A 23,271-nucleotide genomic window follows, 5' to 3' on the forward strand; every position below is an offset into this window, starting at 1 on the left:
TGTATTATAGATAATACATGCAGATATTTATATGTATTACACGTGTAATACATATACATACATATACATTTTTCCCTCCCTTCCTTCCTTCCTTCCTTCCTTCCTTCCTTCCTTCCTTCCTTTCTTTCTTTCTTTCTTTCACCAGAGATTGAACCCAGGGTACTTACCCACTGAGTTACATCCCCAGCCCTTTTTATTTTTTATTTTGAGACAGGATCTTGCTAAGTTGCTTAGGGCTTTGATAAATTGTTGAATCTGACTTTGAACTTGAGATTCTCCTGCCTCAGCCTCCTGAGCACAGGGATTACAGGCATGCACCATCTTGTCTAACTTATTATATATATTTTGAATATGAATGTGCAGGAATTTCTGTACAATATATGTACATATATGTTTGTACAATATGTAATATGTATGTGTGCATGCATACGTGTGTATATTTTGTACATATGTGTGTGTGTGTGTGTGTGTGTGTGTGTGTGTGTATATATATATATATATATATATATATATATATATATATATATAAAATTAAAACTAGTTCTGTTTCTTTGTGAAGTTTGTTTCCCAGAAAAAAAAATTATAACCAGTTTTTTCACATTGAGTACTGCCACTGAGTTTATCTTTAGTGGTGGCATGTTGGAATATACTCTGACCTTAGAATCTAGTTTTTCCTGTGTATCCAAGTTGTACATGGTTCTTTTTCAGGAGTGCGGCCTTGAGTGTTAGAGGGATTGACTTTGAGAGTTTTGCTACAACGATTTAGAATATAAAGTTACATTGATGCAGAGTTAAGCAGCCCATCAGCAAAAGGTCTTCCTGGTAAACTCTGTGACTCAAGTCCCTGGTCTTTATAAAAAGGGAATAATATCTCATCAACAGGCCCATCTATCCTCTGTGGTAGGAATTAAGGGAGAGAAAAAAGGAGAAAGGACTTATTGTGTGTTGCTGTAGGGTTTAGAGCACAGATTCATAAAATCTTTTCAGTCAGTGGATCTTGAAACACTGAATATTGTAAGACTTAGAGATAAGCAAGAATTGTAAGAAAAGATTTTCCATTCTTAAGTAAATACTTAGAGGCTTGTTAATTGGTGAAATAAGAATTCCAACTTAGGAGTGTAGTACCCATGCAAAGTATATCATGTTCAGTTCCAGTGAATGGCACACATGGGGTGGGCTGCATGGATTCAGAGAAGGGGAATTTTCCATTGACTGGGAGAGCTTCTTCCTCAAGGCAGACCGTGAGCTGCCCCTTTAGAATGAACAGGCCAGGAAGGGTAGCAGGCTGCAAAATGAAGACCAAAGAAGAGAAGGATGTGTTTGGAAGGTGGAGAGAACCATCTCTCAGAGAGATTGACTGCTTAATTACAGGATTTCCTAAGTTAGATATCATTTCACCCATTGAGTTCAAAGTAGAACTATTTAGGCAACACAGTGTTGAGTGTATAAATTATACTCACTTCTGAGTCAATTGTAAGTGGATTTACGAGTTGCTTAGTCTCCCCAAGCTTATCATCCTTTCTTCGTAATGAAACAACTACACGTTTCTTACCATTATCATGGTATCTAAAAGAAAGGGCAAGAACTGTGTCTGTGCTGTTTCTTGATACAAGTTGACTCTCACTTATCTGAAATACTTGGGACCAGAAGTGTTTTAGATTTTAAGGACTTTGGTATATTGACATATACATAATGAGCTATCTTGAGGATGGGCCCTAAGTTTAAACATGAAATTCATTTATATTTTATATACATTTTATATTCATGGCTTGAAGATAATTTTATACAATATCTTTAATGTGCCTTTATTTTGACCACAGTTCATTACATGAGATCAGGTGTGGAATTTTATGCTTGTGGGGTCATGTTGATGCTCAAAATTTTTGGAGCATTTCAGATATTGGATTTTCAGATTAGAGATATACAGATTAGACTGGTGTATCTCTGTTCCCTGATGTAGGGCTTTTTACATTTAGGTATTTGAGATGTTTGTGGAAGAAATGTATAAAACCTCTAAGTCTAGTGATAATGAAACTCTTGCTGTTTTGGTGGTGGTTAGTTTTTTTTTAATGAAACAAAGAACTGGGATACAAGTGTTGTTTGAGAAATGCTGTGTTTAAAAGGAGGAGAAAACAGATTTCTTTACTCTGAGGTTTCCCAGAGGTGTTAACATGCTGATTTGCTTTTCCAATCTCCAAAAAGTACGAAGGGAGTAAGGACTTGCCACAGCTGTGCCAGAGAGCACTGTTAGGATCCTACCCCTTGTGGGACTGTCATTCTGTGGATAAAGATTTATGTGGAAATCCTTCCCAAAGTAAGTGCCTGGAACTCCATGATGGAAATATCAACTATGCGGATGAAATAAGGCAGGTGGGGGAAATAATGCTCGGCTTTGGGTGAGTTGGGCTGGGCAGTAAGAGATGCTTACCTGGCAGTTTTGGCATGGGGCAAACTGTTGTTGACTTAAGCCTCAATGTCCTCCTGGGTTAGGTAGCTGGAGAAGACAATGAGAGGTTGATGTGCCCAGGCTGAGAGAAAGCCATCTTGGTTTGAAACAGCACCGGTGAGTCTTCTACTCCAAAAGGCTACGATGAGTGAAATAATGCTTTTTAAATTTATTTGTTAGTGAACGGATAATAATTATACATTTTTATGGGGTACAGTGTGATGCCTTGGCACATTTACACATTATGTAATGATCAACACAGGATACGTTGGTTATCTATCATCTAAAATGTGTACCATTTTTTTGTGATGAAAACATCCCAAATCATCTCCTCTAGGGATTTTTAATTATATAACATAAAATTATTTTCTTTCTTTTTTTTAAATTTGTATTGTTTATTACCAGTATGTAGAAATATACTTGATTTTACTTTGCATCATACATTCTTGCTAAACTCACTCAAAATTCCTAGTAGCCTTTTATTTATTTATTTATTTATTTAATTTTTTTTTTATTGTTGGTTGTTCAAAACATTACCTAGTTCTTGATATATCATATTTCACACTTTGATTCAAGTGGGTTATGAACTCCCATTTTTACCCCGTATACAAATTGCAGAATCACATCAGTTACACTTCCATTGATTTATATATTGCCATACTAGTGTCTGTTGTATTCTGCTGCCTTTCCTATCCTTTACTATCCCCCTCCCCTCCCCTCCCCTCCCCTCTTCTCTCTCTACCCCCTCTACTGCAGTTCATATCTCCCCCTTGTATTATTTTTCCCTTTCCCCACGCTACCTCTTGTATGTAATTTTGTATCACCCTGAGGGTCTCCTTCCATTTCCATGCAATTTCCCTTCTCCCTCCCTTTCCCTCCCACCTCTCATCCCTGTTTAATGTTAATCTTCTTCTCATGCTCTTCGTCCCTACTCTGTTCTTAGTTACTCTCCTTATATCAAAGAAGACATTTAGCATTTGTTTTTTAGGGATTGGCTGGCTTCACTTAGCATAATCTGCTCTAATGCCATCCATTTCCCTCCAAATTCTATGATTTTGTCATTTTTTAATGCAGAGTAATACTCCATTGTGTATAAATGCCACATTTTTTTTTTTATCCATTCGTCTATTGAAGGGCATCTAGGTTGGTTCCACAGTCTTGCTATTGTGAATTGTGCTGCTATGAACATCGATGTAGCAGTGTCCCTGTAGCATGCTCTATTTAGGTCTTTAGGGAATAGACCGAGAAGGGGAATAACTGGGTCAAATGGTGGTTCCATTCCCAGCTTTCCAAGAAATCTCCATACTGCTTTCCAAATTGGCTGCACCAATTTGCAGTCCCACCAACAATGAACAAGTGTACCCTTTCTGTGTAATAATATACCAGAACTTATTTTTGTACCTGGCTTTAACCATTCTGTCCCCATCTCCCCATCCTTCCCTTCTTCTCTTAGGGCTGAATAGTATTCTGTTGTGTATATGTACCACATTTTCTTTATCCATTCATAAAGTGATGGGTAATTATGTTAATTCCATATCTTGACATATTTTGAAGAGCAATAAACATGGGTGTAAATACCTTTTGCCATACTGATTTCATATCTTCTTGTACGGAAAAATAACTTTTTTCAGAAAAAAGATTATTGTTAACTTTGCCCCTGCCTCAGAGGTAACCCTGAGAGTAAAGGAACAAGGGAATTATAAGCTAGGATCCTTTATAAGAAGAAAGTAATGAAGAAGGCATCATGGGAAATTTTTCCAAGGAAAAACTGAGGATGGAGAGGTTGGATATTGGAGTGCGCAGAACCCACACATGTAGGGACATAATCCATTTGATAGGAAGGACCCTACCTTGACAGGAAACAGAGGAGCTTTATAGCACTGACCAGGGACACAGAGACTCCTCTTGGCCTGCCTGATCTTGGCTCCAGAAACCAGGAAGTGGCAATTACTGCAAAAATGTCAGCAGCATGAAGTACGAGGGATGTGGGAGACAGTTACAAACATCACATGATGCTTTCTGTAATGACCGAACTTGTGCCAAGGCAGACCTAAACTTGTGGTGGAACGATGCTCCTGAGGCTGGCTTTCACAGACTCACCTACCCTCATCCCCAGGAACCCCATGACCTAGTGCTTATCTCAAGGGGCTGAGGTAATTTAAATGGAGCCTCCAGGGCTGGGATCGTGGCTCAGCAATACAGCGGTTGCCTAGCACGTGCAAGGCCCTCGGTTCGATCCTCAGCACCACGTAAAAATAAATAAAGGTATTATGTCCAACTACAACTAAAAAAATAAATATTTTTTAAAAATTAATAAAAGAAAAAAGAAATAAATGGACCCTCCAAACTGAGGGCTCAAAACAATCCTTGCAAGTTTCGAAGCTGTCCTGCTTCAAACTGGCTTCCTGCAAATGCCTAATGTGGTTTAAACACTACATTTGGTGGCCCTTCTCTCTAAGATTATAAAGGCTAAATAAAGAAAGCCAAAAAAAAAAAAAAAAGATGTCATTCAGGAAGCTTGGTTACTACTGGAAGATCGATTCAACTTCATAAATTATAAAGGGCCTTCTCAGAGGGCTAATGCTGAAAAAACCCTTTAGCAAGGGCTAAAACAGAAGAGATGAGGTAAGATTCTGGCCAGAAGAATGATGTAAATCTGATTTATACCTCCTCTCCTATAAAGTTGGGATGTTCTCTAAATCACTGCAAAGTAATGGGAAATACACTCAGACTCTGCTTTTCCAAGTGTGGTCCGTGGATGTTCTAGCCTGTGAGCAAATAAGAATGAAAAGAAAAAGGAAGTGTATAGAAATTTTAATAACAATGTGACATTTTTTATTGTATTTTATAAAATTATTAGAATGGGAACAAAATGCTGATCCTTTACCACAGAGCATTGGAAAAACCACTGTTCTAGCCTGAGTGTCCCAAGCCTCTCTGGCCAATGGTTACCAATAAGGTATAATAGCATCAAAACCCATGTGTCACTAGTTCTTCCCAGTAGACGTTCACACAGCCCTTTGCTCATGCATGAACACGTCTGGTGTTTGATCCGGAGCCGACTCCTCCTTCCGGTATCAGCAGGTGGAGGGCACTCCATTGAGCACCTGCAGCTCCATCAGACTGGGACCTCTCCACCCTGCAAGGGGAAGTGCTGTCTCTTATGTTCTCAGCACCACGCAATCTGCGTTTCCTTCACATATGCTGAGCCAAGGGGCCATCCGTGCCCTGGCATTGATTTCTTTCTCTAGGGATCAGTTGGACACCAAGGCTGGGCTGAGGGAGGGGAGGGGAGCAGCTGATTTCTCCTGGGTCCCCAGTAGCCACTCATGCCCATGAATAGATGCCTCAAGGATCATTAGCCCCTTGCAACTCAATTTCAAGCTGAATTCCTCAGTCCTTCTTTTATACCCATGTGCTCTTGATAGAGATGTCAGGGGTCTGTAAAGACTATTATTCCTATGTTTTATACTTGCACTCACGTTTTAATCTTTATTTAGGTTCTGTGAAGCCTCTTTCACCTCGTGACCTGAAAGCTGTGACCAATGATGTAGACAACGCAGGAAACAGATCTATTACTTTCACAGTTGTAAGTTCCCCTAGACTTGGGAGGTTGCTGAGAATGAATTCTGACAACAGCACAGAGAAGGTTTCCATTTTTACCCAATATCTGGTGAGTTCCGAAGTCTGTGCTGGGAGCAGGGCTTAGCATGGATGCAGGGTGGGCCTCTCATTTGTCTTCATCCCACTAATCCAAGCAGACATGCCCCTCTGCCCAGGCCATTATTCATTGTAGCTATGAAACCAGACACTTTGTAAGGAGTGCAAGAAGAGACATAATTGTCAGAAAACACTACTCACTTAAACTCTGAGTTTAATAAATAAAAAGGAATCCTTTTGGGGCAGGGGTTATGGCTCAGTGGTAGAGTGCTCGCCTAGCATGGGTGAGGCACTGGGTTCAATCCTCAGCATCACGTAAAAACAAATAAAAATAAAGGCATTGTGTTTACCTACTCTAAAAAAATTTTTTTTAAAGGGGATCTTTTATCATTAAAGACTAACTTAAAAGGAAATTCAAAGGGTAGTTACTGGAGTAAATCCTATAGGATATATGTATGTGTATATTTATAATTAATATATGATATTACATACATTACATAATTTAATGTATACATGGGCATATGAATATGTGTGTGTTTTCTTTTCAGTCATATATGACATAGAATGTATTTTGACATATCATACATACATGGAGTGTAACTTCCCTTTCTTGTGTTTGTACAACAACATGGAGTTTCACTGGTCATGTATTAATATATGAACATAGGAAAGTTATGTCTGATTCATTCCACTGTTTTTCCCCTTCCCATTTCCCCTCCCTTCCCTTAATTCCCCTTTGTCTAATCCAGTGGGAGTGTTGTGTTTGTAATCTGCATCCAGAGCTATTTTGAACTTCACTGCACTTTATCACCAGTACTAGCATCCACATATCTTCTTTACCTTCTTATTAAAATAGATAAGCCTTCAAACTCTTGGTTATTTTTTCTTTCATATTCCAGCTAGGAACTGGATTGACCAGACATATTTTCTTTATGTTAATTAATTCTCTGAAAGTCTATGTTTCCAAAATAGAATTCTTGACTATATCCATTCCTCTTGTTTGCTCTTCAACTTTCTTTTCCTATTCTGAAACAGTGTACACATGGATCTGACAGTTGATTTGGCTATAGATTTACATGATTAAAGAATAAAAACATCCACAATCCAGTTTAGAGGAAACAGCAAGAGTAAAGTGTAGGTCTTTTGTTAACCTTTGAGCCTTTTCTCTCCAACACAATGTGGCAGGATTGAATTTGGCTTTTGCATTGCAGTTGCCTTTGTCTGGGATGCATTTAAAGGAACAGGTCATGAGGCTAGCAAAAGCTCTGAATGTGCTGCTAAAAAGAGGAAGTATGATTTCTCTGGTTCACAGATGCACTCTATGAGAGGGAAAAAAAGGATTAGGATGAAAATTACACTGTGTAGGGGACCTGAATGTGCCCAGAGGCATCAAAACATGCCCCATGCCCGAGGTCAGTTTGCATTTTGAATACTAATAAGAATTACATCAATTATGTAGAGATGCCTTGGCTCTGGTCCTGATTTTTTTTTTAAATTTTGATTATGATCATTGCAAGCATTATTTTCAATGACTTCTGATTGCAAAAATATACTATTTTTTATTTAATATATGGTATTTTAGTCAAAATAGGCTTTAGTGGTTATAGTAGCCAGAATCCACTAGATTTTGCTATAATACCAAACAACTTCCAAATCTTATTGACTTACAATAATAAAAATGTATTTACTACTTGTATTATGGTTGGTTGTGGGTCTGCTGTACTATCTTTTTTTGTTCCAGGACCTGAGTTAAAGGAGCTGTCTCTTGAACATTTCTGTACTTGTGGCAGAGAGAAAAAAGTAATGGTGGAACCATGTGATGATTTACAGCTTGTGACCGAAAATGTCAGCTGTTCTCACATTTCATTGGCTAAAGAAAGCCACATGAGCTAACCTGATGTCAACGGGATGTAGAAATTTAATCTTATAGGGAGGGGGCACTGAATGATTGGGGTAGTAAGACAATCTCCCTCAGTAGACTAGCCTGGTAATCCGAAACTGTTTATAATAATGGAAGTCAGGGTACATTTTCCTGTGAAAATAAACCACCTTTAACAATACAACATATTGGTACACAGGAAATTAATACCTCAAGCTAGATATAAGGCCGCAGGATAAGCAAACTTTTGATTGATTAAAATGTCATTACATGACGGTCTCATATTTTTCCCCTTGTAATTTCTTCTCCTTTACGAACAAAGAGGCAAGTAACCAGAAAAACACAGCAAGGACAGGTGTTGGCCAGAACTGTTGAAGCGTCCTGCTGGGGCTCCTGAAATGAAGGGCCCTTTGTCCCTGTGGAGACTGGAGCAGGCTCCAGCTCCAAGCACAACTTGACCACCCTGCAAGTCAGGGGTGGTGAGAGAGGAGTTCCACCCTCCTTCCCTAATAAGCCGGCTTCTGACTGCACAGCCCTTTCCTCTTCTGAGCAGACACAGCCACACAGTGCCTGGTCCAGTGTTTTGACTCAAAAGACAAAGGAGAGATTGTTGTGTTGTATGCAGGGTTGGGTACAAGGACTGTGTATCAGGCTTTTTACACAAGGCATACTCTGGATATGACAATTCCTTTTTCCCTAAAACAATATATCATATATATTTGCAGTCTATAGAAATACAGCACAGCAGCTCATGCTTTCTGCATTTTGGGCATGTGGTATGTAGAGAGAGCTTCTAATTTCAAAATCTGGCACCTATTAGATGTTTACTGCTGACAACTAGTGACTGAGCACTATGAGTGACTGACCTTTAAAGTCAGAAAATCTAGATTAGCTCTTGACTTAGGGCAAATTACATCTCTTTTAAACCTCAGTTTTCTCATCTGTAAAATGGAAAATATAATAGTAATGATCATTGAAACCATTTTGATCATTCACTATGCACTAAGCAATGTTCTAAGCTTTCTAATGTATTGCTTCCCCATTTAGAGACTCAGATTGTAAACCACTAGAAGTTTACACAACTTGCCCACAGGTCACAGTTTTTAAGCAGCAGAGACAGGATTTGAACTCAGGGACTCAACTCTAAGTCAAGCTCCTGTCAACAAAGCCCTGCTTTGCTCCTGGTGTTTAAGTGTGGAATAAGACAGGTAATAGATGTGTTAGGGTCTTTAAATGGAGAGCACCTCTCCCATGATTAGGAGAGATACTAGATGGAAATAGAAATTTTATTACTTATAGGTCCTGGGGAGTATATGGCACACCCAGAAGCTATATATGCAAAAAGCTCACGAAGAAGGAAAAGGACCCCAATGCTTCTGCTATGTTCAGAGTCCTTCAAACAGGTTTCCTAAGGGAATTTTAATTGGTGGGTTTAAAGCAGGCAGATGTAAATTCCAAGAGGTCACAGAGTGACTGAAAAGTGGTTACGGTGGCATATTTTCTCAGTCTATGTGGGGCATAAGGTCCAGTGGGGTAGTCATGCAGGCTGCATTAAAGGAACAGCCTGTCTCTTGATTACCAGTGAGCAGCTGCATAAGGTGGATAACTAGGTTGACCACATGGATCAGCTGGGGAGCGGGTAAAACTAGAGACTCTGTCAATGGTGTCTCAGCCCTGCTTCTGGTATGAGAAAGTCCAACTGATAATAAAAATGAGTGGTAATAGAAAATTATGAGAATTGCAATCACTAATTAAATGGTAGCTAAGGCTGATGTTATTATCTTTTTGTTCTTGGAAATATGAAAAGTCCCTTTTTTCTCCTAGTAGCTAAAAGCCTAATTTCCCAAGGGAAGGCAATTTTCTGGGACGCTGGATTGGCCAGTGTGTTTACTTTAATGTGCTACAGTAATTTAGTGAATGGGAATGAGGTTGTCAGAGGAGAAAGACATTTGCTTCACCTTATAACCCATTTATTGTTTCCTTTTGGGGAGAGTACCTGGTTGTTCTTGAATTCATGTCCCCAAGGGATGATGAGAGGAGAGGGCTCAGAAATACCTAAGAGGCCCCGTGCAGGGATTGTACACTCCATCTTTGCATGGTGCACAGGCTGGAGGAAGAATAAGGCCCAGGGCCAGGAGAGCTCCACAGTGGTGGTCAGAGAAAAAAAGGCATGGTGGAAGGACTCTTCATAGGAGCAACCAAGAGCTGCTGCTGCCAAGTTGAGTCATTTTAACAGGATGTGTTTTGTTAACTCTCTCTGCATGTCACTGGAAAACCCTGACTCTCTTCCCACTTCGGCCATCCTAAAAAACATAGGTAATGTGGGTAGGGGAGAGAATATGCAGAGAGAATTCTGGAGGGATAGAAAACAAAATGTAAACTCTGACTCCTTCAGGGTAGTGGCTCATTTTGATGTTTCAGTATGTGCATTGTTTTCTGAATATAAAATGTAATACATGCTTATTATTAAAAAATAAAATGAGAAAGTATTAAAACATTAAATTCCTGAGCAAAAGCAGATCATCACCTGAAAATATAGCACAACAAGTGCTGATCTGAAGGCATTCCACTTCTGGTTGGCTTGTGTGGTCAAAAATGGACATTTTTATTTGTGACTTGGGAAGAGGAAGACATTTCTTGTCTTCCTGGTGTTGCCCTTTCCAGATCCTGTCTCCGTTTTCACAGGCATATGGAATGTGTTATCTTTTCCTAAAGTCTGCAGTTTTATGTCTTCTGTCAATATGACCCAGATTAGCTCCCAACCATTTTATGATGACTCAGATTTATTATCCAGACAATTTTGGGAAATAAAAGAAGGGATGTAGGCTGGGCACTGTTGTGCACACATGTAATCCTAGTGGCTCTGGAGCATGAGGCAGAAGGATCATGAGTTCAAAGCCAACCTCAGCAAAAGTGAGGCACTAAGAAACTCAGTGAGACCCTGTCTCTAAATAAAATACAAAATAAGGCTGGGGATGCGGCTCAGTGGGCAAGTGCCCCTATGTTCAATCCCTGGTACTCAACCCCCCCCCCCAAAAAAAAAAAAGAATTGATTGAGACAGGTTATGGAGGTAGTGAAGAGGATCAAACGCTTTTTTCTTGAGTTGGAGACCATAGCTCAGAGGTAGATCACTGGCCCAGGATGTATGAGGCCCTAGATTCCATCCCCAGCCCTGGAGGTGGTAGGGGTACTTTTCTCCAAAATATTCAATGAAGATACTTATTAACACACATTAATGTACTATGCACTTTCATAACTTCTTCAGTCTTATTGGCAAAAAAAGGGAGTGCTTGGGAACCAATTAAATATATGATAAGTTCAGCTCTGAAAGTGTTAAGTTATCAAATGGATTTGATTTAGGTTTGGCTTCCTAGGCCAGTTTTTCTAATCACAAGAGCCAATTGCGGGAGTGTTTTAGGTGACTGATGGTTGCATGCTCTTTCACACCTGTCCCTGAGAACATTAAATTGTTCCCAGTTCTCCATGTGTCCCCTCCAGTAGGGGAGGCAAAACAACTCTATCATAAAACCCACCTTCTTTCTTGCTTATGATGGATAATTGAAAATGAACATTTTAATCAGTGACTTTGGATAGAAATAACTTATGAAAGAAATTTTGGCTCTAGTGTGCTTAATATCACACTTTGGCAAAAAAATCAGGAGGAAAAATTTTGTTATGTTATTACTCAAAAATATTCTTATTCCAGAATAAATTCACCATTTTTAAAAACCATACCATGTCAGCCTACCAAGATATATAAGTAACCTTCCTGCTATTTGCCATATTATATCTGTCTAGATGGAAAAAAGATAAACCACAGAAACTTTTGCTGAAAATCTGCTGCTGAAGGATTAAACATGAGCATTCCAAGAGAGTAAATCATCAGATTTTAAAATTAAATGACAGCTTTTTAAAAAACAGATTTAGAGAAATGATTGTTCCTTTTAAAGGGTATATGGACAAAATAAGAATCTAATTTTATAAAGCACTGAGCTCTTCCAAGTAGAGCTGTAAGCTAATTGAGTGATTTTCATTCCAGTGCTTGTTGAGATAATTTAGAGTCATTAAAAAGCAAAGTGTTCCGGGGTTGACGTTTATGATGCCTGGCCTCTTTCCACAAAGCCAGTAATTGCATTTTGGTTATTGTGCTGTTGTGGATGGGAGCTCATCCATCTTAGGCTCTCCTACTGCTGCCACACAGATACAGGTTCCCAGAGCCACATTTAGAAAATTATACAATCATTTCTGGGTTATGAATACGTCTAAATTACTTCTCCCAGAACCTGGGTTTGTTGCTCCAGACAACACTTAAAATTTTTAAGAAATGGTGAACACCTTCCCTATGGGATAGAAATTAATTTATTACTACTTAATGGTGAATGCAATCAACTTAATGGCTCATTAAGATTTGGTCCCTGAATTTGCTTATCGGGGAGGGATCAGTGTCTCCTGTTATTAATTAATCTACCTCACCCCTACCTCTGCCTAATTGGGACCCCTAGCTCAATGGCGCTAGACTCAGTAGTCATTGTGGACATTTTCTGCCAGTTTTTTTTTGTTGTAGTTGTTGTTTCAGCAATCTTTTTTTTGCCATTACAAGTCACTGAATTACACAGAGAGTGTTTTTCCATGTGTAATAATTATTGTGCTGTTACCTAGTCACCTGCTCATTGTTCGAACTGGAAATAACTGCTGGGTCTTGGCCCAAAGACTTTGAATCACCAGAGATGATTCTGTCTGTGAGAATTGTTGGCTCTTTCTTTGAGAAGACAGATAGAACCATTTAGGAACTCAGGTTTCCTGAAATGGCTTCTACCCATTCCCAGTGGGGTAATCACTCCTGGGTCTTAACCCAGCCCGAGTTATTTAACCTGATACCTGGGAACTCTCTAACCCTTGGCACCCTGAGCTGTCCTGGACTTCTGATCTCTTCTGGAAACTTTGTGACCAGGCTGTTTTCTGCAGCCACAAGGGGCCAGTCCTGGTGGAAAAGAGAACGAGCACACAGAGGGGAGTCATCCTCTGAGCTCACCTTTCAGGAGCCCAGGATCTTGGTGCCTTCAGGGGGATAGCTTTTAGGGGTTTTTTTGTTAATCCTCACGGAACCTTGGAGGCGTTATCTTCTTGAATTGTTTGGCTTTCTGAAGTTTCTTTTCCCTATGAACACCTGCCCAGGGGACTGGGGTTGTTGCTCAGTGGTTAGAGCACTCACCTAGTACAATCAGGGCGCTGGGTTTGATCCTCAGCACCACATAAAAATAAAATAAAGTATTGTGTCCAACTATAACATTGAAAAAATAAAAGAAAGAAAACCTGCCCAAGATAGAAATTTGGGGATCAGTTCTCTTTCCTTTGCTCCTCTGGCCAGACACTATCCTACCCAGAGACACGGACTTTGGGCAAAGCCGTTGTGTTGTGGAACCAAGTGGGTGGATTCTGTCTCCATCTCTCCCTCCCCATCCCCAGACTGACCCTGAGATAATTTGGTTACTCTGTTTGCCAATTGGAATTTCAAAGCTATGTTTGACATTTAAGCCCACTACGGGAAGGATCAGTATAAAAGACCTGTGCTCTGGTTTTCTTATCAGGATCCTGAGGAGCTATATTTAGAAAGACCCTCAGAGTGAAGATATTCTCTTGAGTATTCCAGCCCTGTCTTTTGGGCATGTTTGACTATTCCATTCTTCTACACTCAGTCCTGTCCACGTGTACTTTTACGGACCTATAAAATGTCTTTAGGAAAAAAGAAAAACATTGTCAAGCCGGGTGCTAGAAGCCTAGCACCTCAGGAGGCTGAGGCAGAAGGATCACAAGTTTGAGGCTGCTCCCACAACTTAGTGAGACCTTGTCTAAAAATAAAATTTAGAAAGGGGCTGGGGATATAGCTCAGGGGTAGAGCATCTCTGGGTTCAATCCCCAGTATCACCCAAAAGAAAAGAAATTGTCAGATTCCACGACATGGTGACTCCATCACGCATGGTGTATCTGAGCTCCTATTGCTCACTGGATTCATCCAAGGACAATCACATGACCTTAGCTCTCTGGATTCAGGTTTAAAAAACTTAGCCTCCTGCACACAGGTATCTGCTAGTCACCTAGAAGGCCTTGAAACAGGAATGATCCCCAGTGAAAAAATCCTTTTCCTTCCATCCCACCCTTTTTCTCCTTGTGTCTTATGATTTAAAAAATGGCCCTCTTGTAGAAGAACTGGAATGCTACCTTTCTTTAATTTTGCCACTTATAACAAACACAGTCTATAGAATGAACTATTTCTTTGAATCTTTACAAGTCTGGACAACCTCCGGCTGATACTGACTGTTCTGGCCAGGCCAGACCACAAAGTAGTATTTGTCTGCCTTCGTCATCTTTACCCACTGACTTTCCCAATTACTAGTCTCCTTGAAGTCGGAGAGCTTATCTTGGGAAGTTCTTTTTTGCCTAAAAGCTCACTGACTGTGAATGCAACTCTTAGTGGGAAAAGCATGAACTCTGGAGTTACATAGGACCAGGTTCAAAACTAGGCTGTCCCATTTATTGTTTATTTACATTTTCTGAGTCATGTTTTTTCCAATCTGTGAAGTGGGCCCTAACAAATAAAATTTAGAAAGGGGCTGGGGATATAGCTCAGTGTTAGAGTATCTCTGGGCTCAATCCCTAGTATCACCCAAAAGAAAAGAAATAAAATAAAATGAGTTACGTTAAGTGCCTTGTAGAATGCCTGGACTTTGTATTTAGGGTTCAATAAAACTTAGGTATTTTCATGTGTTTTTGTTAATTTTTCCATGTGTAAGAAATATCCTGGATTGCCTTATTTCCACTGCTTAATGATTATAAATATATATACTTTCTAATTAAATTTCAAAAAATTTTATAAAAAGCAGTTTATTTTTTTCATTAAACAAATATTTATTGAAATGCCCAGTAGTAGAATGGTAAAAAAAATACTTAATTACAAAGGAGTTAGAACTAAGCTTCCAGAATTTGTGCAACAACTTCAGCCTACAAATTATACAAATTCTCATTTTTATGAGAAAAAATATTTATTTTATTAGACATGTTTTAGGACTTTCAGATTGCCTAATATCTTCGTGTAGGGATTCACTACAAAAAATGAGTATAGCCTTCCATCTTAACTAAATCTCCGCATGTCCCAGTGAGCAGCTACCTGGTCAGTGAGGACTCAGACACTTTTTAGAAAGACCTAGAAGGCCCAAGGCCTGCCATTTTGAGCACTGATATTGTTATAAGCCAATTAAATTAAATGCACATCTAAAAGACATTATTCTGTATTTTAATGCACAGATGGAGGTCCAGAGAGGTTAAATGAGTGGCATGCAGACCATAGAGCTGAAAATTGCTTGCATTTATATTTGAATTTAACTCTCATTGATCCAAGGCTCAAAATCTACTACACTCTTCTGCTTTCATTTTCATATTAAGTGTCCTTTTCTTCCTTCTAGGAATAAGAGCAGTAATTCAAGCAGTTTGAGCCAAAGAGTTCCTCTCAGTAAAGTACTATATGAGTGCCTGGAGATGTGGGAGATGTGGCTTCTGTCCCCATCTGTGCTACCAACCAGCCCTGCAATGGGGCGAGGGCAAGGGTCCATCCATTCCCAACTTCTCTAACCCTTCAGCAGCCACTCAGCTGTAAACTTTAATGCATCACAGAAAGGTCAGTAGGGCCCTGTCCTTAGAGTCAAATCCCTTTTTAATATCTGACAAAAGTTCTTTGTGGTTCCTTAGAAATCAACAGTCTGAGATACAGAAGGTTTAGATCTCTGCCATCCATGGATCTTGTAATATTGTCCCTTCAAATAAAAGCATTACTCTGAGAAGTTCTAAGATTTGGATCCACATCTACCCATTCCTGGGTGACACAGGATGACAGCCTTGTTAGCCCAAGTTTGAGGCTGTAGGAGTGGGAGGTAGTTTTGGGAGGAGGGGGATAGACTAACTCAGGATAGGAAAAAAAAACACTTATTGATTTTAGAGTCCCCAAGGCATTGTGGATTGGTCTCTGTCCCTCTGCATATGTGAGTCATCAGAGAATAGGGATTATTGGTCCTTTCTTGAAGCTGATATAGTAAAATACTACAGGAGTTCCTTTAGAAATTATTTCTTTAACTTTGTATTGTGTAGTAAGTTATAGAACAATTGCAAAAAGGTACAAAGAAGTCTCATACAGTTTTTCCATAAGTTAGCTTTAAACCACAATTAATTTTTAATTTTCTCTCTCTCTCTCCCCACATCCATTTCTCTCTCTCTCTCTCTCTCTCTCTCTCTCTCTCTCTCTCTCTCCTGGAATTTTGAGAGCCTGTAGCTGATATGCCTCTTCTAAATACCTCAATGTACAATTTCTAAAAACAAGGTTTTCTCTTGTATAACCACAGTATAATTTTCACAATTGTGAAATTAACATTGCTATAATACTATTATATAATTTATAGATCTTATTCAAATTTCCCAAATTGTTTTAGTAAGTGTCCTTTATAGCAAAAGAGAAATTACACACAGCATGAAACATAGCATTTTTTGTCAAGTTTCTTTAGTCTCCTTTAAAAAGTAGAAACACTTCTCAGTTCTATTATATTATCTTTTATGATCTTGCCTTTTTAAATTTTTTTTAAAGACTACAGGCCAGTTCTCTGTAAAATGCCCTTGAGTTTGATCTTATCTGATATTTTATCTGATGTTTCCTTGTGATCACATTCAGCATGTGCATTCTGGGCAGGAGTGCCACGGGAGCTGGTTGGTTCTTCTCAGAACTTCCTATCAGCAGGCTTTGATGTTGACTCTGTCAGGGAGTGAAGACATCTATTCATTGCTTGGTGGAGCACTGCCTTTTGGGTTTCTCCATTGAGCAAGTGCTTTTCTCCCTATTGTGATAAATCAGTGTCTTGAGGAGACACTTCGTAACCATTTAAAAATCCTCTTTCTCATCATGCTTTAGCCTATTTTAGCAATCATTTTAGGATCTTGCCTAAAACATTATGGCTGTTATAGTTGTCAAATGGTGATTTTTTCTCATATTGTTTTCCTACTATGTTTCTTAGATGGAATTCTAAATTGGTTTTAATGTTATTCCAGAAAGACCCTTTCTTAAAAGAGGAAAATATCTGGGCTAATGTAAATTCAGAGAATAAAAACCTCCCCTCCCCTTCTTAATCCTAGAGCTCAGGTATTCAGCTAAGTGGCTTATCCATCCATTTTTAATACAGTGGAAATATGTAGAGCTGTTGGAAGCTGTTCCTAAGGCCATTTTTCCACTTGAGGTGACCAAATCCCCAACCTTCTCTGAGATCCTTCTCTCCTCAGGTTCACTGCATACTTTTTGTCTCATCAAGTCCTGGCCTCCTTCTCCCTTTCTGGGCCCTTTCCTGATGACACACACACAAACACACACATACCCACCTGCAAACCTGCATGCTCACATACATAGCCCTTAGAATCCGGCTCCTGAAGCTGGAGAGGCTAAAACCCTCTTCTCAACATTAAAGACTCTAATTCCCCTGCAGTCCTCCTTCAGGGTGTGACTGGCAAGTGGGAATCCCACAGTCACTCTTATTCCCCTTCACTTCATCACTTTCTATCCAGTCTTAAAATCCAGATGCTCAAGATCCCTCTGATTCAGTTCTCTCACTCTCCAGTGCAAAATGAGTCAACTGGTTTTTGACATCTCATTTCTCACTCTTGAAATACTTCTTCAAAAATAGAATTTTGATGAGACTTCTCCACTAGACTCTTGAAATATAAACCATGTCTAGGACACTTCTCCAGTTATTTTCCTTGGTACATTTTATTATTTCAATAACTCTCTCTCTCTCTATATATATATATGTGTGTGTGTGTGTGTGTGTGTGTGTGTGTGTTTGTGTGTTTTTAGGAAAGCTAATTATTACTTACATCTAAGTACTAATGGACAAGAGTGACCAGTTTTCAAGAAAATCTTTCCTCCTGGTTAAAATACTAGTTTACTTACAATTATAAGAAATTGGACTTCTTGGGTTGGGATTGTGGCTCAGTGGTAGAGTGCTTGCCTAGCATGTGTGAGGCACTGGGTTCAATCCTCATCACCACATAAAAATAAATAAATAAAGGTATTGTGTCAATCTACAACTAAAAATATTTTAAAAAATAAAGAAATTGGATTTCTTTTGCCTTATGAAGCAGAACAGGGACCTTTTAGGAACATCCTCAGGTCCAAAATTCATGGCACAATCTCCTGTTTCTGGGAGGAGGAATATGTTTATGACCTTTTGTCACAAATCTGAAGCTAGGAATAGAAATGGTAGGACTGTTAAATAAAGAAGTCTCATTTTCCAGGAACTTCTGTGGAGCTGAGTTGCTATTAGTACCAGAAATGACCATCTTTGAAGAGGATAATAGAGTTTCCAATTTCCAATCCAAATTGGATTTCTTTTAATCAGAGTAATTCAATTTCTCATAAGCAATCTGTTCCTTTCTGAGGAAATGTGGAGAGATGGTGATTTCTCATCCCCATTTAAAATCCCCCAATTACACCATCCTTGCCTCATCCTTGAATAGTTTAAGGAACAAGAATCTCCTCACCAACGGTTTTGGGGCACTCTGGGACAAGGAGCTTAACTTCCGTAGACACTCACTTCCTAGAACTCTGGTTCTGTATATATCCACTAAACTAGCACTGAACCAGAGCAATACATATTCAGAGAGTCAGACTTCATATATTGACTGATGCAGTAGACTCAATAGTTCTGTAAATTATATGATAGTTTATCCTGGGCAGTTTTGACCTGGGCACTAATGAGACCCACTTAAATTTAGAATCCCCTTGATTTGGAAAACAAGTTACCACCTTTTCTGTGTCCCTGCTTTACATGGATATGTGCAATTATTTGAGCCTGAATAGAGTAAGACATGAAAAGATATTATGTCCTCCAGGTAGGGTACATATTAATCCTTGCATCACCCTGGAAGCTAGGGGATGATTTTTCTTACTGTTTGTCTAGGTCAGTGAAGGGCTGATATTATACCAGCATGTGGATCGAGTGAACACAGGCTGGACTGCAGAAGACTCTTTCACATTCATAGCGTCCTCCCCACCAGCCGCAGCTCTAGGCCCCAAGGAGTTTCGCATTAGCATTTCATATGAAGTTCATGAGCCTGGTCGGCAGAGTTGCCTGCTCGCCAACACAGGTAATGCTACTGGATATGGTCAGTACCTTACCTATATTAAAATAGGAACAATTGGGAAAGAAATCTTTCACTTTTTGTCAATGCTATGATGCCAACTTTGAAATAAAACTAATACAGTTATAACAGTCTGTTATTTTGTTATATGTCCTCTTTCTCTGAGCCTCTTCTATTTTCTCTCATAACTTTAATGGCTGTATTGGGGAAAGGATGGCAACTTGGCTTTAAAGAATTTTATTTATACCCCTGAAAGGGGACTTCACAATGCCCGTGACTGAAAACTGTTGATAGGAAACGAAAATGACAATTTAGGTAAGTTTTTGAAAGGAAAGAGGTATTGAAAGCTGCATTTGTTTCCATAGCAAGAGAAAGACCAGTAGTAGATAAGTTAGGAAATTACCATTTAGTAAGTGAATCTAAAGTTTTAGGGCTTACTTGCCTGAAATGTTTTCCTAATTGTGTACCTGTGGGTTTGTATTTAAAATTTATTTTTTTTCACATGCCTTGGGTAGAAATGTTAATTTAGGTATACATAAACAACCAAGTGTTTAGAATAATCTAGTAGGAGAAAGTGCTTTACAGCCATCATCTGAATGTTCTAATGAGATGTCACTTTGTTCTTTATGTTTTAACAGGAGCTGCTGTAAAAGAGGGAGACAAAGTTCTAATTGACCAATCTAAGTTAGATGCTTCCAACCTCTTATTTAAACTACCTGAATCCCAGCGTTCTTCCTGTGAAATTTGGTTCCAGATAATATCTCTTCCTTATCATGGAACCATTATGGTTGGAGAAAGAAACCTTACCAAAGGGAAACCTAATTTCTCCCAGTCTCTAATTAATAAACTTAAAATCACATACCTCCACGATGACTCTGAAACACTGGCTGATAGTTTCACCTTTGCTGTTTGGTCAAATGAAAAGCATAAGTCTGTCACCAAGCCAGAGGCTGACTTTATTGAGGAGATGTTTAACATCACCATCACTCCTGTGAATGACCAGGCACCAGAATTAAAGACAAAAGGACTTCGGTTGAAAGTTCTGCAAGGCAGTAGGTTGGTTGTAGGTCCTGAAGTCCTAAAAGTGGAAGATCTAGACAGCCCTCCAGATGAGATCAGATATACGATCATCCGTAACCCCAATAATGGCTTTTTGGCAATGACTTACCCTCCAGACACACCTGTTCATCAATTCACCCAAGCTGACATCGATAACTCTCAGGTGTGGTTTACACAAGATGGAAGCCCATCCTCTGGAGTGTTTTACTTCAGTGTGACTGATGGTGAACACCGCCCTCTATACAAACTCTTCCACCTGGACGTCATTCCCATTTCCATCTCCCTCATGAACCTCACAGACCTTCTTGTCCCACAAGGCCAGACAACGGTCCCCATCACCAATGCTCACCTGTCAGCAGTGACAAATGGAAGGAGTCCCCAGATCACTTACCGAATAACATGGCCTCTCCAACATGGGCACCTGCTGATGGGAAACCAGGTGGTCACCAGCTTTGGACAGGAGGATTTGGATTCAGGAAGACTCTCCTACCACATGACAAACCTCACGGCCTCAGAGGACCAGTTACGGTTTTCACTGTTTACATCAGAATGCAACCTGACAGGACAAACCCTGGGTATCAGAGTGCAGCCGTTATTGAGGGTTACATCAAATCTGAAAATTGCCAACAGGGTGGCTCATCAGCTGAGAAGAAAGGACCTTGATGCTACTGAGCTTGCTAACATGACTAACAGTGATCCCAAATTTGAAGTGACAGAACCCCCTGTCCACGGAAGACTTATAAGAAGAGTGATTCACAGCACCATAATGGAAGATGCAACTCTATTCACTCAGAGGGACATTGACCAAGGGCTATTGATGCTCGATCCACATGCCAATCTATCAGGCACTGATATGCTGAATGATTCCTTCACTTTCTTGCTCAGGGCAGATCATGTACAGCCAGCAATTGGTCACCTCCCCTTCACCATCATGCCACTTGACCCCTGGCTTTTGCAGACTCTTACATCAGATGTTCCTTTACTAGTCACTGGTGATAACCTCGTGACCTCAGTTCTCTTGCAGAAAAAGCCTGTGGTTTCTTCAGGACCCGTGGCCCTGACACAGATGGAAACTCTGGGGAAGCTGACTCAGACTAGATGGAACAGAGCAGATCCCTGGGGACCCTTCAGTGGTGAAGAGCCAAGTTTGGATGACAAGGTCTCTCCTACCACTAGCATTTGGCCACCAGCTACTACCAAAGCCAGCTCTGGGGCACCCACTCAGCTCAGAGAAAGCAGTTACCCGCTGATCGTCATTATACCCTTGGCTGCAGTATTCCTTCTGCTAATGGTGACTGTGGTGGCCTTGTGTGTGTGGCTGCTGGGCCAGAGGAAAGAAAAGGCAAAACCTCTTATTGCGCCCCAGGCCAACCTAGAACCCACAACCCCAAGTTGTAGGCCAGAAAGGAGTATAACAGTTCCTACCGTCACAGTGACACCCCTCATGAAAAGCTCCAGCAGTCCCCCAGCCAGTCTTTTCAGGACTCCTCCATGTGAACAAATGGCCTCTCCAGTGGCTGAACCAACAGAAAGATGTGCTCCTTGGGAGACGTGGATGAACCTGGATCCTGACATGATCAAGCTCTGCCGACAAACCAACCCAACGCTGAAGCACAACCAGTATTGGGTCTAGATTGGGGGCTGTGCTTCTTATTGACCACCTACATGTACCAGGTACTAGGATAGGCACAAAAGAAAGAAAGAAAGAGAGAGGGAGGGAGGGAGGAAGGAAGGAAGAAGGAAGGAAACCAACCTGACCTTGCTAGCCACTCACTGTCATGACCCTATGGTTGGTGGGTGTTTATTGGAACTTCTGAACAGCACTCATAGGCTTTCCACGGCAGGTTTTGTATGTCCTCTGCTGGACATGATTCACAAGCTTCTGTCAATATTTAAACCCTTTACCAAGGTGCTACTGAACGTATTGGCCCCACTGAAAAGCAGCAGTCTTAATGGGACATGGAGTTACAGCTTTGAATATTTTTCATTGAGGATTTGCTCTGAGTGAGTCAGCAGGAAGTGCAAGAACCATCTCAGCAATAGGAGAGGCAATTTATCACCCCAGTGAGTTTATGTGGTGTTTTTCTGCAGTGCCTTCTCCATGAGGTCCCTAGGTTTGTTTTCCTATTGCAGAAAATGCGGTGATGATCCAGATAGTGGATCCTCCTTTGAAGATATTCACTGCATGCTTTATATTTCACCAAAGATTTTATCTTTTCTGACTTGTGAAATCAAGCCTAACAGTAGTAGAAATACTATTGGAAGCTCTAAGAGAAAAAAGTTTGTTAAATGCTTTTGTGGACCTTCAATTTGGCTTTACTTTTTAACGAATAGAAATAATGACAAATTTGTATTTGAATTCTCTAATTGCACTGATCAAATACTAGTTTCTGTTGCACTGATCAAATACTAGTTTCTGTAACTGTAAAAAGAATATATTAGTACTTGTATGAGTACTTGCTTTGGATTTCCAGTCACAAGACCTTCAGTATAAGTGGTTTATGTTGGAGATTGGCAATTTTTTTTTCTGTAAAGAGTAACTTAATAAACATTTTGGTTTTGTGGGCCCCAATCAGTCTCTATTATTCATTCACCTTTTTTTTTTTTTAAATCAGCCTTTGAAAAATATAAAAATAATCCTTAGTTCTTGAATTTTCCCTGTAGACCATAATATGCGAATATCTCAATTAGCGTTCTGGAAGTGTGTGGTCCAAGGCTGGCTCAGCAATTCAAGGGTGTTATCAAGGACGGAAGCTCTTTTGTTCCCTCTGCCCTACCTTCCTAAGCATCATGCCTTCCTTAGCATCTCACTCTTTTGTCCAATTCTTTGTGCTTGTCAGATGGCTGCCAAAACTCCAAGCACATTCAAGACAAATTACAGTGGATGAGAGAAAGGACAAAATGACTTTTTCTTAGAGACTCTTATTTTTCTTTAAATTTATTTATTTATTCTAATTTGTTATACATGACAGCAGAATGCATTTCAATTCATAGTACACATGTAGAGCACAATTTTTCATGACTCTGATTGTACACAGAGTCACACCATTCATGTCT

At 39.8% G+C, this 23,271-nt stretch overlaps 1 protein-coding gene across 1 annotated transcript in view; it reads left to right on the forward strand.

Annotated features, from left to right (window-relative positions):
- The window catches only part of LOC143400502 (chondroitin sulfate proteoglycan 4-like), a 55,741-nt gene extending 32,969 nt beyond the window's left edge, over positions 1–22,772 (forward strand). Inside the window, exons 8-10 of the mRNA XM_076857699.2 lie at positions 5,947–6,119; positions 18,975–19,161; positions 19,794–22,772. Of these exons, the coding sequence (XP_076713814.2) occupies positions 5,947–6,119; positions 18,975–19,161; positions 19,794–21,847 (2,414 nt within the window). The 3' untranslated portion in view covers positions 21,848–22,772. The remainder of the gene's footprint in view (positions 1–5,946; positions 6,120–18,974; positions 19,162–19,793) is intronic.
- Positions 22,773–23,271: the final 499 nt, after the last annotated feature.

This window comes from Callospermophilus lateralis, chromosome 5 (assembly GCF_048772815.1).
Source record: "Callospermophilus lateralis isolate mCalLat2 chromosome 5, mCalLat2.hap1, whole genome shotgun sequence".
Classification (NCBI taxonomy): domain Eukaryota; kingdom Metazoa; phylum Chordata; class Mammalia; order Rodentia; family Sciuridae; genus Callospermophilus; species Callospermophilus lateralis.